The 17,337-nt window shown below is 37.3% G+C and overlaps 1 protein-coding gene across 1 annotated transcript in view; it reads left to right on the forward strand.

The window, feature by feature from the left end:
* Positions 1-16,716, forward strand: part of MAN1A1 (mannosidase alpha class 1A member 1) — a 139,007-nt gene extending 122,291 nt beyond the window's left edge. The window contains exons 9-12 of the mRNA XM_058020925.1: positions 5,864-6,083; positions 6,934-7,106; positions 12,419-12,534; positions 13,196-16,716. Coding sequence (XP_057876908.1) covers positions 5,864-6,083; positions 6,934-7,106; positions 12,419-12,534; positions 13,196-13,322 — 636 coding nt within the window. The 3' untranslated portion in view covers positions 13,323-16,716. The remainder of the gene's footprint in view (positions 1-5,863; positions 6,084-6,933; positions 7,107-12,418; positions 12,535-13,195) is intronic.
* The last annotated feature ends 621 nt before the right edge of the window (positions 16,717-17,337 follow it).

Raw genomic sequence — 17,337 nt, forward strand, 5'->3', positions numbered from 1 at the left:
CAACATTCATTACACTGAGCACACCAGAACGTCCAGAGGACTCACTGCTCCTTCTCATTCTCTTCACTGCATTTCCCCTCTCAGCACAAGTTTTGAGACTCTCTACAAATGCTTACAGAAAACATCAAGGCTAAAGACAGGCTTCTGCAGATTTTTAAATTGTTAATAATTTACTGATAACCGCACAATGTCTTACGTTTCGGACCAGATCAAGTATTTATTCAAATTTTTTGCTTGTTTATGGACTTTCAGGAGAAGCAGCAAGCTTTAATGTTAGAAGTCTTTAAGGAGGATTTTAGCTAGAGAAGTCTAAAGAGAAATTGTATGGGTTTTGCTCATGGCTTTGCACTTTACAGAGCAGCCATGCCCTTACTAGTCATGCTATTTTCCCTTCCCTTTTCTGACAACACTAAAAAACTTGTCAGAATCAACAGATATCCTAGAGTATTCAGAACATGCAAAATCTAACATTTTGAGAGTGATTTGATTTGATTCATGCCAGACCATTAATACTGTTTTAAAATATTAATAAATTTATCCTTCTGGTAACACACATTTAATACATTTAGAGTTAGAGCATTGGTGCTCTAAGAGACACTAATAGATCTATAGAGGGAAAAAAAATATTTTCAAACACAAGTAAATAGTCAGCTTTCCCTTGGAACTTAATCATCTTTTTAGTGAACAAATGGATAGGTCTCACAGTATAAATGTTTGCCATTGATTCCCCTTTAAAAATGTAGGTACCTCCGTTATAAGTACTCATATTTCATTGCACGCGTAAGCTTGTCTACATAACTTGTCTGAAGTCCAAAAGAAGTCAAGGTGCTTTGGTGCTTTTAAAATGTTTCTTATATTTTTTATTTAACCAAATGAAAGTTCTTCTGTGTTCAGATTTCAGTTCTGATTTTTAAAGCTGAGTTTAGTAAGCAGTGAGGACCTCAGCATAAGACACTACTTTTCTTTGGCAAAAGTATTTAAATTGTTTATAACAAGGGCTTGAACTTCCTATTCCATCAATAAACTTTTTGGAATGAACTCACTGGAATTTGCAATAAAGGATAAATTGGATAATTGTGAAGGTTGAGAAAGAAAAGTATCTATTGCATTAGATCAACTAAACAGAGAAAATGTAAGGGAAGTTAAAAAGTAACAAGAAAGCAATTTACTTAGAAACTCACAGAATGTAAATCTGCAGTAATCCTGACCTGCTGCTCTGTGCTGTTTCAAAGCAATAAAATGTACTGGTGCAAGCTGTAAATATTAAAAAAAATAAGTAAGCAATTGACATTTTACATCTTTGAATTATTGAAAATAACACATGATAGAATTCTCTTTCATCCTCACGGTTGCTTCAAATGATCAAAATACTGTTTATGAAAATTCCTAGGGGAAGAAAAATATATTAAAAGTTTGAACAGAGATAATTTATGGTGCTTTGTTATGAAGACGCCTGCTGAGTTGTAATTATCCCCAAAACAGACATTATAAACCCTTGAAACTTAGAATCATATTTCTGAAGTTTCAAATTTATTAAGGTACAGAAATATGGAACTGTCTTGCTGAGCAGTTTTATCTCCAGCTACAGTGACATCTTGAGGCAGGAAGTGAAACCACCTGGGTTTTGTTAAAACAGCAGTAATCATTGAAATTCATTAATCATAATTAAGAAGATAGTGTAAAAGGAGAGGTGAAATGCCTAAGAGCTAGAAGTAACAGAACTGTGGGGTCACATTGCTGTTTGAGGTTTGTAATTTGTTATCTCAGCTCCTCCAGCAGAGGTAACACTTCTATGGCACATGTCTATGTGGAATTTGAGCAGCCTTGAGGAGCAGATCGGTTTTCCTAAGAAGCCTCCACCTGTGCTCTGCAGGCATCTCAGTTAGTGTTTTTGTTACCTGTCAGTGTAATCCACCAAGAGAACCCCTGTAAAAATAAGCTTATTGATTAGTTTTTAACTCATTTGAACAGAGAGATGATTCAGTTCTGGGTCTTCTCTGTTTCCCTGTAAACCATACATTCTGAACAACTCAGAGGGTAAATGAAGGACTTTGCAACCACAAAATCACATCAGGGATGGACTGAAGGGGGTGGTGAAGACATCATGTAAGATGTGTGAAAAGCTTAAAGACATGAAGGAACTGAATGAAGAATGGTTGTTTATTAGGAGGGTCCAATTCTGCTTAATTTTGCAAGGTTAAGAACTGGCAGTATAATGCATAGGTTAAGGAACAGGTTGATAAGCAGAGAGCACTAAACATATTGCCTTAACAATGAGGGCAGGAGGGGGAGGAAATCAGGTTGGGAAAAACTGAAGAGTTTCTCCTTTATGCTGTCAATAACAGAGATTACACAAATGTGCAATTTGCAGTCCTGTAGTTGAAACCATTCCTAATGTCTCATTCACTGTGACAGATAGGAAAGGGCATAATTTTAACGTGCAGACTCATGAGAAACATGCCAGTAGTAATGCAAGGAGCACTTGAGTCACAATTCAAACTGTAAAAAGCACTGTTAGTGTTTCTAATGGAGTGCACAAGCATTTATACAGTTGTTGTGTTGAAGGAATAATTTCCCACAAGATGGAGAAAAAGGTAATTTGGCTGAAGGCTTTACTACAATGAGGTATGTAAGCAAAGCCTTAGGTGAAAGCTAAAAAAGAAAAATTGCCAGGAACTGTATTAGCTGTAAAAAGTTACTCTGGCTCTAGGAGCTTATGGGTGCATGACATATTGTATACCATACCAGCTTTACATGCAGTAAATGTATTTCTCTAAATGTCCATAAAATGTTTATTTACCTTTAGTTTTCCCCTCCTTTTCTGTCCACTACAGCCTCAAATCAGGTTGTCTCCATTTTTTTGCTTCTTTTTTTTTTCCCCACTCCCAGGTACCATCTGCTATTGCTTCCTTTAGTGACATATATTTGTAGCTACCTTTCACTTGCTCAGAGCTTGAAAGCTTCCAGGGATGGGGCTTACACAACTTCTCTGGGCTGCAAGTTCCAGTGCCTCACCGCCCTCCCAGGAAAGAACTTTTTTCTGATGTCTCATCTAAACCTACCCTCTTTCAGTTTGAAGCCATTCCCCCTTGTCCTGTCACTATATGCCCTTGTAAAAAGTTCCTCTCCATCTTTCCTGTGGGCTCCCTTTGGGTACTGGAAGGCTGCTGTTAGGTCATCTCAAAGGCACCTCTTCTCCAGGCTGAACAATCCCAATTCTGTCAGCCTTTCCTCATAGGAGAGGTGCTACATCCCTCCACCTGATCTGAAAACAGTGCAGGAAGGAATTATTTGCAGTTGGGGAGCAAGTTGAAATAGACCTGCGATTCCAATAGATGTGTCTCTTGAAGCGAGTACATAATTATATCAAAACAAAAATGAGTTTATTTTAAGTATGAAATTCAGAATCAATTGTACCAGACAGATTTTTTCACTTGGGTGGATCTTTGTCACCACACTACATATTCTCCTTTTAAGATAATTTGTTTTACTCACTTGATTTCCCTGCCAGAACTGCACCCAAAGCACTGCAGACAGCACATAGCCTTCCTCTACAGGAACATAACCCTTCCTTCCTATCCTGCTTTTAAACCTCAGCTTTCATGTCTAGCTAAAAATGCAGAGTGACCTAGCATGCTCTAACAAAGACATACACACTGCAAAGGTGTTATCAGGCACCCAGGGACCCAGGATGGTACAAAGCACGACAAGGCAGTCTGAGTGTCTATAATATATCTAATACCTACCTCATAAAAATAGCTTTAAATAAGATGGTTACATAAGAAAATAACTTTTAATAGACATATGTACTAGTTCTTAATAGGCTCCATTTATAAAACAGAGATGATTTGCTTTACTAAACACAAATACTTCAATTGGAAATATATTTTTATTTTGTGACATTCTTGGTATCAATCAACATCAATTTGTTAGTTTCTTAACACCAGTTTCCTAGAATAATTTAAAAACTCTTAGAAGTCATCCTTTTTTATCCTAAACTTTAATGTTGAGCCAAAAGAGAGGAAAAAAAGTTCTAACACTAATTGGTATCACAAAATCCATTTTTATACTACAAGAATCAACTCTGGTCTAGTTAATATAGTTCAAAAGTGCATCATTGCTGTTATGTCAGGCAGATACAGTAATACCTCATTCTGGTTTTCAGTTGTAACTTCAAATAAAATGCAACATAGGTAAATTTAGTTATCAATCTATTTTTATGGTTGCTTACTTTTTAAATAAATTCTGATCCAACAGCTAAGTGTCCAGTAGAGTTTTTGCCTATTTTTAGAACTGTTGTTTTGGTGAGATGGGAGATACCCTGCTGAAAGGTTAAATGAAATGTCATTAAAGTTTTTCCTTTCTCATCTTGGTTTTAGGTAGCTTATTGTTAGAATGCCCAAATAGGTCTGAAAGCTATTTCCTGCAAAATTATTGTGTGTTTTCTTACCTTTCCCCTCTCATATCTAATTCCTCTTTTTATAGGTTAAATTACACAGGATTTTTAAAAGCAGAATTTGTTTAAAGCACAGGAATTTTCATTATTTACTTCTGCTTTAAAATTTAGGTATGTTTTCCAGTAGGTACCTAGTAGTAAAAGCATGCAATCAAGGTGGGAACAAGGGGTGGAGGAGTTTTCTGAGCTAATAGTGGCTCTGGATCTGGGCAGAAAACATCCTTACTAAGTGCTTTGCACTCGTATTACTGGAAAATAAAGTATAGTTTTCAATGTGATATTCTTGGCAGAAAAAAACCCCAGTATGTAAAAACTGCAGTTATTCTGCTGTTTCTAATTTAGAGAGGATTTTTCATGCTTATAGGAACAACCTTTACAAATGCTTAAATGGGGGAAAGCATTACTACAATCACTACTTTCTCTTCATAAAATTTTTTTTAAATTCTGGCTTTTTTGTTAATAGTTTTCTGTAGTGATATTTTTTAATGGTTTTTCCCTTATATAATACATGTTGAGTACTGTTTCTGGATATTATGATTTCAACAGGACAACCAGAGCACTAATGGATAGCTGAATGTATGACAGAGTTTTCTCCTCTCCATTACTTCTTTTAAAGAGTAATACCTTACTTTCTTTGTGGGCTTCTAATTAACGTGCTCTTCTGCATCTCCTCTCTTGTTTTAATTCTATTCCTCCCACGATAGCAGGCTGCCTTCCTGGATTTTGTAATTAGTGACCATACATTGCTAACATCATCAACTTCCAGTTCCCTCTAGATTTGTGTATTCTTATTCTGCTTAGGGTTTTTTTTCCAGAGATCTCAGTGAGACCATGCTCTTGATAGATTAGTGGAGGATTTCAGTTTGGGAGGGGAAATGCACAGGACTTTGGGAATGCCATCTAGACTCAGAGGCCTAACATCATTCGCTGCACACACTGAGTCATGTGTTTTGAATATGAGTTATGACTGCATATAATTTACATTAAATTATATCAATAATCACCTCCTTTAAGTCAGAGTTAAAATGAGAAATACAGAAGCTGAAGTGATGGCTAATAACTACTGAAAGTTAAATTACTATTGAAAGCTAAATTACCTGAAACTGCGCAATGCAAAAGGGGGAAAAATAAAATATTTCAAAATTTGAAGTGTATTTGGTAGGTCTTTCCAACATTTTTATAAAACATACCCTGTAAATTGCTTGAAGTTGAAGCAAAATTAGTCATCGTTACTGATGTATGCTCATCTGCCTTGGTTTGGCTGACTTTGAAGTTATGCTGGCTCCTGTTATCCATTGCACTTTGTGAGCAAAGGCAATAGAGAGCAAAAACAACCAGCATACAAGACAGCTTTGTCCTTTGCACTTTTCCAAATGGCCTTTGGTTTGAGATGGTGTCCTTCTGCAGGCCATAGAGACCCACCTCATCCGAAAGTCCAGCGGGGGCCTGACGTACATCGCCGAGTGGAAGGGCGGATTGCTGGAGCACAAGATGGGACACCTCACTTGTTTTGCTGGGGGCATGTTTGCCCTGGGAGCAGATGGAGCCCCCAGTGACAAGACAGGCCACCACATCGAGCTGGGTGCTGAAATTGCCAGGACTTGCCATGAATCCTACGACCGCACGCGTGAGTACCATGTTGCAGAGTCTGGCTGCCCTGCTTGCCCCCATGAAGGCAGCCACTGGTGGTTTTGCATAAAGCTGAATGAAAATTGTAGCACAGTGAGAAGTGTTCATCCCTTCTGAGCAAATGCTGCCTTGCTTTAAGAGTAGCTTTTCAAATGGCTGCTCTGTTTTATAAATAATTTCTGTGCACCTGAAGTGTATCTCCTCACTGTAGTAATTGACGTGACAATTACATAACAGTAATTAACAAGGTTCTTTCATTATGCCAATTTCTGTATAGCTGAATACAAGTAATAGAAGGACTCTGTTCATTTATGCATCAACATAGGTATTACTCATGTTTTATGCACAAAAGAATATTTTGCACTCAGTTCTGTTGATGCAACCCTGCAAACAATAGAATTGCACAAAGAAAGTGGATTTCTGTACAGGAAATTTCTTTGGATTTTATCATCTTCTTATAGAAATAACCCTGGCAGCATTTCATGTCCCAGAGTGTATTTTCCAGTTTGATATAGAAAAGTAAATATCCTCATCTTTTAGGCAAAATTTCACTTGTTGCTAGTTACACGAAGTCTTCCAGAATGCAAATGTTAGCATCACTGTTCAAACTGAAACTGCCATTTAAGGCAATGGTGAAGAACAGCTCTCTCCTACTCCAAATTATTTATAAAATATCAAAACCAGGAGGAACTGCAGTATCTTTCATAAATTATATTGTTCTGGGTAACCTGGCTTTGTGCCACATAAAAGCCTAGCTTGATTTGGTAATTTGGGGAGTTTGATTTGGTTACATAATTTGAAACCTTTTTTAATGCCTTTATTTTAGTCTGTGCTTTTTTATTGGCTAGGAATGAAACTGGGACCAGAAGCCTTCAGGTTTGATGGTGGTGTTGAGGCCATTGCTACAAGACAAAATGAAAAATACTACATCCTACGACCAGAAGTCATAGAGACCTACATGTACATGTGGCGCCTCACTCACGATCCAAAGTACAGGGAGTGGGGATGGGAAGCTGTTGAGGTAATGTTCTATTGGACTTCTTTGTTGTTAAATCCTAGTAATATTTTTAAATGAGCTATTGAATGATAGCTGGACATTGTTCAGCAGTTGGAAGCTGAATATTTATTTTAAATCAGGGATATCAATTCAGATTTCCAGGAATTCATTTGCCAAATAGATGACATTTTGACAAAATCAAAAAATGCTGATATTGTATAATAGAAAAGTACCTTGTTATTTCTCCATCTTAAATACTTCTAGGATTAGGGGTCATATTCGGATGTACTGTCCCAGATGTTGGGTGTCGCTGCATGTGAATGGAAAATGCATACATGTGTCAGATTTGAGCCTTGGATATGGAAATAAGTTTTATGAAATCTATTTTCAGTAATAGTATGAAGGTGATTTCAATTAAGGTGACAAAGACCAGGATGAAGGACTAGATAGTACCAAACACTTTCAAGAAACATAAGTTATATGGACAAAACTCCCTAAATGACAGCAGTCTCTTATGGATTTGAATTTTTTGTGCCACTGGCCTTTGAGCTTCAAGCAGTCATGCTGGACCTAGCTATTTGTGTTTGTCTAGCACAAGCCTTCCAAAAGGGCAGCTGGTCTGCACTGCAAAGAATGGGCTTGCCAAATCCATTGTTTGCCTTATTTCAGCAGTTAATCACTCTTACTCTTAAGGTTGAGAGCCTTTAGATTTACCAGGTTTTATCCTCGAGGTATGGGTCCTTATTACACTTCTCTGGAGTTCACTTCTGTCCTCCTCACACTGACATTGCCCTTGCTAAATTAGCTGAAATCTGACAGGAAATACAGGAAGCAGAAGAACATTATTTTTCTGGCTCTGTGTACTTAAGAAAAATGAAAAAAAAAAAAAAATCAAAACTCTCTGCAGTATTTTGTTGACAGTGACCTCTCTTGTGCAGAGGTATTGCTTTCCAGGATTTCAAAAATATCCTGTTTTTCAGTTTACCCAACACCTTGTTTCTAGAAATGTGTGATTACAACCTTCTTGGAGGGGCTTACACAACTAGTTATAGAAGGTTGCTCTGCTCTGAGGGTAGAACATGTAAACTTGTGCCCTCCAATTTCTCATCCCTAAGGGACCCTACTAGAGAGCTGTTACTGGGTTATGACCCCATAAACCCAACTCCCTCCACAGCAACTAGGATCTCTAAATGCATTCAGTATTCACTGTATAGATATTGATCATATCAGAAATGTTGTGCAAATGCTGTTGAGCATTGTGGAAAAAAGGTTATTTCAAGTCAGGTAATTAGATATCCTCCAGGAATTAAATGTAAAGCAAAATCTGCTTCCAAAAAAGAATAGTAGTATTACCTCTGCTTATACTCTTAAACTTCTTGCCTGAATATTCACAATTGTTCCATGCCTGCATTGAGCCCTGTATTCAGCTAGGTAGAGAGCAGTTATTTAGGGCATTGTGTTTGCCTCCCTCAGGTGTTGGCTCTGGGGGGCCCTGAAACAATGTGCTTCTGAATTACTAATTCCAAAGCAATTTGGGTTTTAAAACCTCTAATTTAGAAGGCTGTTCCCTTACTTTCTTCTTTGCTAACACCACCCATAGGCACACATTTTACTACTGGACTCTTCCCAGGCAGATTATAATTGGCATATTTACAATGGCTGTTTGTGGAAGTCATCCCATCAGGCTTCAGCAATGCCAACTGTTCCTTCTCCAGGAGATGTTTTTCCTGACTCATTGTTACTGCCCACACTGATAACATTGTTATAAACAATTGAAATGTTTTCCTTATTATTATTCTTTACCCATTTGGTTCAGTTTGTTTGTGTTTCTTTCAGGTTGGTACACTTGTTTACCTCCTTCTCACTCCCCACGTGTCCCTTGTTTAACATTCTTGTGGTTATTCTCAATCTGACTCCAACACAACCAGAAGGGTGTGGGAGATGCAGCTGGTCCCATTCTGCCCAGGGCACATCTTCCACTCTCCAAACGTGCAGTTGGGTGTTTCACAAAAACAAATCTTGCAGCTTTCCAGAACTTATGCAGTCAGTTGTAGGTTTAAAATCTTTTTTCTTTCCGTTCTCTCTTGGTGTTTATAGCCGTACAGCTCCACCTGATACAGTATTATTTTTGTTACAGCACATATCATGCTAGCTTGCCATAACTACGTCATAAATTCTGTTCCCTCTTGCTCCTTAATGCTGCCCCAAAGAGCACCTGATCCATTCTGTCCTTGGGGAAACCTCCAACCACTGAGGGCCATTGGTTTAATTATCAGTGCCTGTTGCACAAAGGGGAACCTGAGATTTCAACAAGAAAAAAGAGGAAACTAATGATCAGACCATTTGGGTTTTGTCCAAAAAAAGTTGTTCTTCATGTGTTTCATGTCCACTTTTAACTCATTACTCTGGCAATGAGAACTCATTAGGTTTTTTTCCAGGGCCTTTGTAGTAGAAAAGGAGGCAGGTTTAGAGTCATGACTTCTAAACTCTCTGACAAGTCTCTTAAGTCTTTCTCTAACTTTATAGACTAAAAATATGGTATTACCTGTCCTTTTTTTTCTTTGTGAATTTTCTTTGCTGCTTTGAGTCCAAGATAATTTTGTATGTACTTCGGCAGCTGGAGAAAATGCAGTTATGACCACCAGCAATATCCACTGTTACTGAGTCAGAAAGGTTTTATCAGCTTAGCTCATGAAAGCCTCCCTCTCTGCATCATAAATGCAGCACATATTTTAAATTTGTATCACTTCCTTTGTTTTCCCCTTTATGATAGTTTGAGACTGTCAGCCAGTTTTCACTGTGCTTGATGTTTTCCATTACTGTATCATAACTGATCCTAGCCACCCTCATTTCCTGAGAACTGCTTATTTAAAGTGTGCTTGATTGTTTCTTCCTGCCCACCACTACCCCTATCACTGTGAACATCATGTGCTCTCAAATGGCAGGAGAGGGCACAAAAGCCCATCACTGCCAGGATGGTTGACAACCTGGAGCCTTTTTATCCTACTAATCCTGCAGGTGGATGTCCTGTTCCTTTAGTTAGGTGGAAAGTAGCTTTGAGGGATGAGATGCTTCATATTTGCATCAATCAGATACCACCAGAAGGCAAACATGGGGCAAGTTAACCCCTTAGTTTACATCATAGCAGTGCCTCCAGGTACCTTTATGATGCCTCTGAACTCAGAGAATGCTCAAAGTACATTAGAGCACATAAATGGTAAATGCAATTTGCTTTTATTTTACCTCATCCTGTTTAGAATGCAGATATTTCCTTGCACAGTAGCCTTATCCTTCAAGTTCTGCTTCTGCTGTGCCTTAAAAAGCATCATCTTTTGTTTGACGTTGAAAATCCAGACACAGATGCAGAATTTGGAATTCCTTGCAGGTTGAAGTATACAAGAGGGAAGGAATACCAGCCAGAGGAAATTACTTCTTTAAACTTAAGGGTATTTGTCATTTAATAAAAGTCTCCAGGAAAATTAAAGAACCTAAGGACCCATAAGAAAAGACAAATAGGCTGTTATACTTTAAAGGATCTCTTCTGGAGAAAAATCCCTTTTAAATATACGATAGGCTTACTCTCCAGTGAAAACCAAGGAGAGCCTGACATGCAAGCCAAATGTGTGCACACAGCTACAGGGACCCCAGAAAAATCAAGGACATTTAGGATATCCACTCACAGCAAAACACAGATCTTAAAGAGCCTTTAGAGCAGGGGAAGGTGATGAATACTTCAGTAATTATTAGTGACTCTTAGTCCCATCTGTCTTCAGAAAATATTTATTCTGCCTGGCTTAGATATATCCTCTGCCTTGCTTTTTTAGCTTGTGTGTTTTGAAATGCAGCATCTTTCCCTAAATAAAATCTACTCATCCCGTACTCACTTCAGTGGTATTTGTACTAACTTCAGAAAGGGAGGAACCAGTTATCTCCTGGCTCTCTCTTGGGAGGGATAGAGCCCCAGGTGTTTCTGCCTGAAAGTTGTTGTTCCAATGCCATCTCAACAGAAAAAACCTTGTTTCACAGTAGTGTGGTCCTGAGTGAATGCAGCCATCCACAATCCTTACTGTCATTTTCATTGCAAGAAGTTTCTAGGGTTAAATAGCATTTTCTTAATTTGGTTTTGAATAATGAATTGTTTTAAATATAATCATCTTAAATTCTCTTTACTCCTTCCTTATACTGTCTGATACCAGAGAGTTGTTGTAAAAGTGAGGAAAAATGAATGGAGTAAGAATACTTGTAGCCTTGTTAAATACATAAATTATCAAGAAAAAACCCTATTAATTAATTTTTTAAATATAGTAGTGATAAGATAACCAATATTCAAATAAGGTATTGGATAGCAGTATATTTAAAGAATTTATGGCTCATATATATGCATAGGTACCGCCTTTCTATTGCAAACACCTAATTTTAAAAAAGCAACAAAATTTATTAAATAGTCTCACTGCATCTATTTTGCCCTTTTATATACTTTTCATCTGATCTTTTTTCTCCTTCATAAATATAGGACATTCCTGTGGGCAGAAAAGGTGGCCCATGTACTCCTTTTTATTGTGAAATAGGAATCAGTCATCTGTTTTACACCTTTTAACTGAATAAAGAGTTTGGAAACTAGCTAGAGAATAATACATTGTTACTGTTACAGCTAAATTATGTTGTGTTAAATCCTGACTTTCTATCTATGCCTGTGTAATAGAAAAAGCTTTTTCAGAGAGGTAGCAAAGAAAAATATGACTGCTGCACAAGAGAAATTCAGTCAGAGCCCAATATCAGTGGTTTCCCATTGAAAAATTAAATAATTGCAAAGAGAAGCCATATAACTTACACAGAAAATGAAGAGTTGCCTTTCCTTTTTTGGAAGGGATTTGCAGGAGCTAAGAAAAAGACTGATCTTTAGTATGGTGTTCAATCATGTTACAATCATTTTAAGTACCAAACTATGACCAGAAAAGCTATAGGTAACACAATTTCCAAAGGCTGAGAGACTGGGAGAGAAAGGCTATTGTTACTCCTATTATAAAGAAGAAAAAGAATATATGAAAATCCATATGTCTTTAAATCCTCATACCCATACATCTTTCCTTCTGAAAGCCGGTTTGTGTTCACTTTTTATTAATTTATTATTTTGCTTCTCTTCCTGAATATGAAATTAGACAGGTATGCCTATGTCTTTTTATTTAAAGAGTTTTTCTGTCTTGACCTTTACCAAGTTTTCACCTCTTTATCAAAGGAATTTGTGGAATTTTTTTTTTTGCTAGTTTTAATGCCAAACAGAAAAACTGACATGTTTATTTTGTTAATCCCACTGATTTGGGTGATCTCTGTTTCAGGCACTGGAAAAACACTGCAGAGTCGACGGCGGCTATTCTGGCCTTAGAGATGTGTATAACAATCATGAAAGCCATGATGATGTGCAGCAAAGTTTCTTCCTTTCAGAGACACTCAAGTAAGTTGAGAAAGTTGACTTTCATTAATGTGAAGTAGTTCTGTGTATCATCTTTACAGATAAGTATTTATCATTAGTACCCTTGACACTCTCACATTACAAAATCTGAGTGAAATAGCAGAGCTCTTCTTAGGTGGCAGGAAGCAAAATTGTCCTTTTTTTTTCCAGTCTGTGTCAATAACCTAAATTCCCTGACTTCTGCAAATTATCTTTACTTCTGATAAAGGTACTTGATAGTTTTTGAGACATTGCATCTCCTGTCTTTGATAGGATCTAATTATATATGCCAGCACTAATGAAACAAATTGACTAGGCAGAGAACATAACAGGCTTATATTGCATACTTTTCATTTGAAAATTTTAGAAAAAGAAGAAAAAAAAACTTCCATGGAAAGCATGCAGGGCCTGTTAAGAGAAAAAACCAAATGCTTTCATTATCTATCAACATCTCCTAAATTTTTAATGAGATTAAACTTTTGTTTTGATCTCTTCAGTTCTGGGTTTGCTTTTTTTTTGCTGTGCAAGAAAAAATCAGTCATGCCATCTCAACAGGAAGTTTAATACTCAAGTAAATTAAAAATGAATTATTATGTGTTCTCCTGAAAATCACTTCCCTGATGTGTTCTCATTTCTCATTTCCTGTTTTTTTTTTTCTTGCCAGGTACCTGTACTTGCTGTTTTCTGAAGATGATCTTCTTCCATTTGAACACTGGGTCTTCAACACCGAGGCTCATCCTCTCCCTGTTCTTCACAAAGATGATGGGAATAAAGAAGAAAACCAGAAATAGATGAAGATTAATTTATACTTTGTTTCATTCCTTATGTTTCCAGGACTAGGGCACATGATTTGGTTTTAAATTACTAAGTTAAATTTTTTAATCAAGTGTTTTGCAGTCTGTTTTCTTTAACAGTAAATTTTTATGAATGTACCCAATTAATTATGATAAAACCTTAATCCTCTAATTCAGATTAATACCTTCTTAGAAGTGAAATAGGGTATCTTCCCAGATTCTGTTAGGCTGCAGTGTCATTTTGGCCAAAAAAAGCAGAAGGTCTGCATGTTACTTGTTTCCTGTTATGCTTTTAATTTGACTGCAAAATTCTTCTCTCCTCTGTGAGGAGATGTATGCTTTAAGCTGTAATATTTTGCCATGTTGCAAAAAGCCATATTGAATTAAGTATAAGGAGCTTTTTCTTTTCCTTTTTTTTTTTATGTTCTATGTTAGTTTGTTTTGTGTGTCATCCAGGACAAATCTTGTGACTGTGACAGCCTCTTCTTATGCGGGTCTATCATTACTTGCTGGAGTATCTGATGTATTTCACTGTCAATGAAGTCGACATAGGGGTACTTTCATCTCATGCAGACCCAACTCTGAAACTGCAGTATAAGTTGAAGTTAGATTAAACTAGTTTCTATGGATTTAGCACATTAGTTAGCAGACCTTAGTTTTTCAGGTTTTGATTAGAGTATTGTAATAGAATCAATTGTTTCCTCCCTTTTCTAGGTGGTGTTATTCTTATGTCTTTAGTCAAGCTACTATGGAGTAAAATAAGGTAATCATTTCATATTAAGAAAGGGACTATTAGCCTTCTTTATATATTTAGTCCAGTAGCTTTCATTTGGTTGGTTGGCAAAAAAAAATCCACTCAACAACATTTTCCTGCAAGTTCAGATTATATCAGATACAGTCTGTTTGTTTTTCTGTTACTTTTGCAAAGATTTAGGTAGGTCCAGACTTGACACCAGGCTTGGTGGTTAATTGCCACAAAGCAGTTTGATATATCTGTGTGAATAAACTTGGGTGTTCAGATGCCTTGAAGAAAACCTGCCTCCTCAAAAGAAGTGAAGTAATTCAGAGAGGAAGTTATCCTGCTTTGAACTAAAACTTTCTGACAACACTGCCTTGTCTTAAGTAACAGAAATGCAATGGGCTTAAAAAATATTCTTTCGAGTAGAGGCCTGGCTTATTAAGAAAGGTAACAGCTTTGCCAAAAATGTTTTGCTCTGTGGCATCACCAAAGGGAAAAAGAAATGAGGCACAATTAATTCCTGTTTCTACTTGGTTTGAAGTAGTTTACATGATTTTTAAGTCTACCTGTTTTCATTTAGTGATGGGATGACTTCCATACATTTCAGGTAGAAAAAGCCTGGCTTCCCATTCTGAGAAAGAACATTATTCATTGATTGGACTGCAGTGGAACAAACCTGGTTCTGAAGAGTAATGTTCTTGAATGGTATTTAGTAAGATAGCTCACATGTCCAGCATTGCTAATCACAGCTGAGGGAACACATTTGTTTAAGCTTTAGAGTGCATTTTTTCTGTGCTGATAGAGGTCTGCAGTGGAGGTTTTCTTAGGTAGAAGCCAAAAATAACTAATTACACTTTTATATATAGCAGCTAGAGCTTGCCCTCAAGTCTGCAAGGACAGCGCTGCCTGTTGCCTCCGCTGCTGACAGAGGAGATGGCACGTGCCCCACAAGCTGCCAGAGACGCTGCTGTGGGGGACAAGGCAAGGATCCACTGATACTCCAGCACAGCTTGGCAGAGCTGGCCATTCCTGCATGAGAGTTATTGGGGCACCTTGGTGAGCCTGGGCCACCCAGCACTGGGAGAACAAATAGAAATGGATGTGCAGGTAAAGCCAGCTCATACAGAGCCAGGCACAGCGGCTCAAAACTTTGTTTTTTTAAATTTTTATCTTCTTTTTTAAAGCATGGATTCCCTCATGGCACAGCAGGTTTCTGAACCCAGCCAAGCAAGGATGAGGTCTTGACTCTCTCCTCTGTTGAAAATCAGAAATTCTGCTGCTTTTGATTCTCCAGAATTCATACCACTGGAGGACTATACTTAATTGTATTTCTTTATAAATAATATTTATAAAGGAGATTTTTTTTCCATCCCCTGAATCACCATAGCTGTGGAATAAAACCAAAATATTTTTTCTCTTTTTAACATGTAACAGTATTTTTTTTTCTTAGTTATGCTTAGTGGGTCACCTGCTGCTACTGCCCCTCACACATATGTGCTGCTTTAGACCTCATCTCAATTAAATAACTACAAAAGCTCAGACAGAAACAGTCTTTGAGAAGTGTGTTTTCTAAGCCACTTTCTACATGGTTTTCTTAACCAAGGTTTGCTTCCCCCAGCTGTCTGTGGTGATGTTGCTGGTACTTAGCAAGCTGAAGGGAAGAGCAGAGAACCAGACAGGTCTTCTCCTTGTTTCAAAAGCAGGCTCCAGTCACACAGCTCTATGTGCATTGGGTCTCATGTACTTCAATATAAGCATCATGGTTGTTTCCTTGTAAAATGGACATTTCATAGCGTGGAATTTTCCTTCGCGTGGGAGTTAGGATGATCTGAAAGAGCACAAATTTGATGTGGTATTGGTATTCAGGTTGTATGTACAAACTGCACTATACTGTACTTTTTGTAAAGTAATGTAAGTAGACGAGAAGATTGTACAACGTGTAGATCTGCCAGCTGTAAGAAAAAAACTTTTCATAAACTGAGAATATATCAACTTTCCTTTTTGTTTTTAAATAACCCCAAAACACCAAAGTTAGAGCAATCATTTTTGAACAGTCCATATTTACCACTGCTTGTTAGATCAGTAAGGTAACGTGCATTTTAATTCCCATTCACTTAACTCACTTCATGGAAGTGGCTAGTGATGGTGACTTTGTGTTCCCAGTCATTCATAAGAGCAAAAGAAATTGCTCATTGTTGGGGGGGGAGGTGGCAGGGGGGAGAACACAGTGACATGGACACATTATCGTTACATAAATGCACTGCCCACACTTCTTCCACTTCTTTGTAGCATAATAATGCATTTAAATCTACATATGTTGGGTCCCAAGAGGTAGAGCCCTTTAAATGGCACCAACATTGTTTCACAGGGAAAAAAAATTTTGATTGTTTGTGAGATAAATATTGCATATGTGTTGGTTATACACAGATTTTTTGCAATGCCCAATAGCTCACTGTTTCTATGGTAACTTCATACATATCCATTTCTATCATGTATTTAAATTGGTTTTGATTTGTACATATTCCATTTAGTCTTATCATCTTTATATAAACTGAAATTATGGAATAACATAATAGATCAAGATGCTTAATTTTTAAGAACTTATATTTGTAAAATTTCTCTATTGTGAATAAAGTCTTTTAATATATCTGTTCAACTGGTTATAGTTTTTCTTACGTGTGTTGCCAGAAGTAACTACAGGAATCTGCTGCATAATCTGGTTTAGCTGCTGTACTCACAAATTTTAGTACTCTGTGTACTTGTTAAGATGCTGTTCTTAATTAATGCCAGTGTATAGAATTTCTACCACTGAAATAAGTTTCTAGGATTTTTTTTTGTCAATAAAATTCAGCATACCAAATGTACTTTGGTAGAGAATGAGCCTGCTAATGAAAAGAGGGAAGCTGGGCAGTGGGAGGTGGCAGGCAATAAGCACAGTGAAGGTCAGTCACTACAATTCATGCTCTGCACAACACAAGTGGGCAAAGCTAAATGCCATTTAGGAGCAAACGGCGCAGTGGAGATGACAAGGCTGTCACAGTGCCCAGTGTTACATGACCATGTAATGAAATCCTGTCGTTAGCCCATGCTCCAGACGAGAGGGAAACAGTTGTCATAGGAACTGTAACTATATTTTGTTTCAGAAGGACATTAAGATTTCCAATCTAAATATTGAAATAACAGCTACACCTCCTGGATAACCTTGTTTTCTCTGTTTAGTAGGAAGCCTCCTCCCAAGGTGATACTGAAATAAACTGCTGTGGTTTTACAGAA

Source organism: Melospiza georgiana, chromosome 3, assembly GCF_028018845.1.
Source record: "Melospiza georgiana isolate bMelGeo1 chromosome 3, bMelGeo1.pri, whole genome shotgun sequence".
NCBI classification, from domain to species: domain Eukaryota; kingdom Metazoa; phylum Chordata; class Aves; order Passeriformes; family Passerellidae; genus Melospiza; species Melospiza georgiana.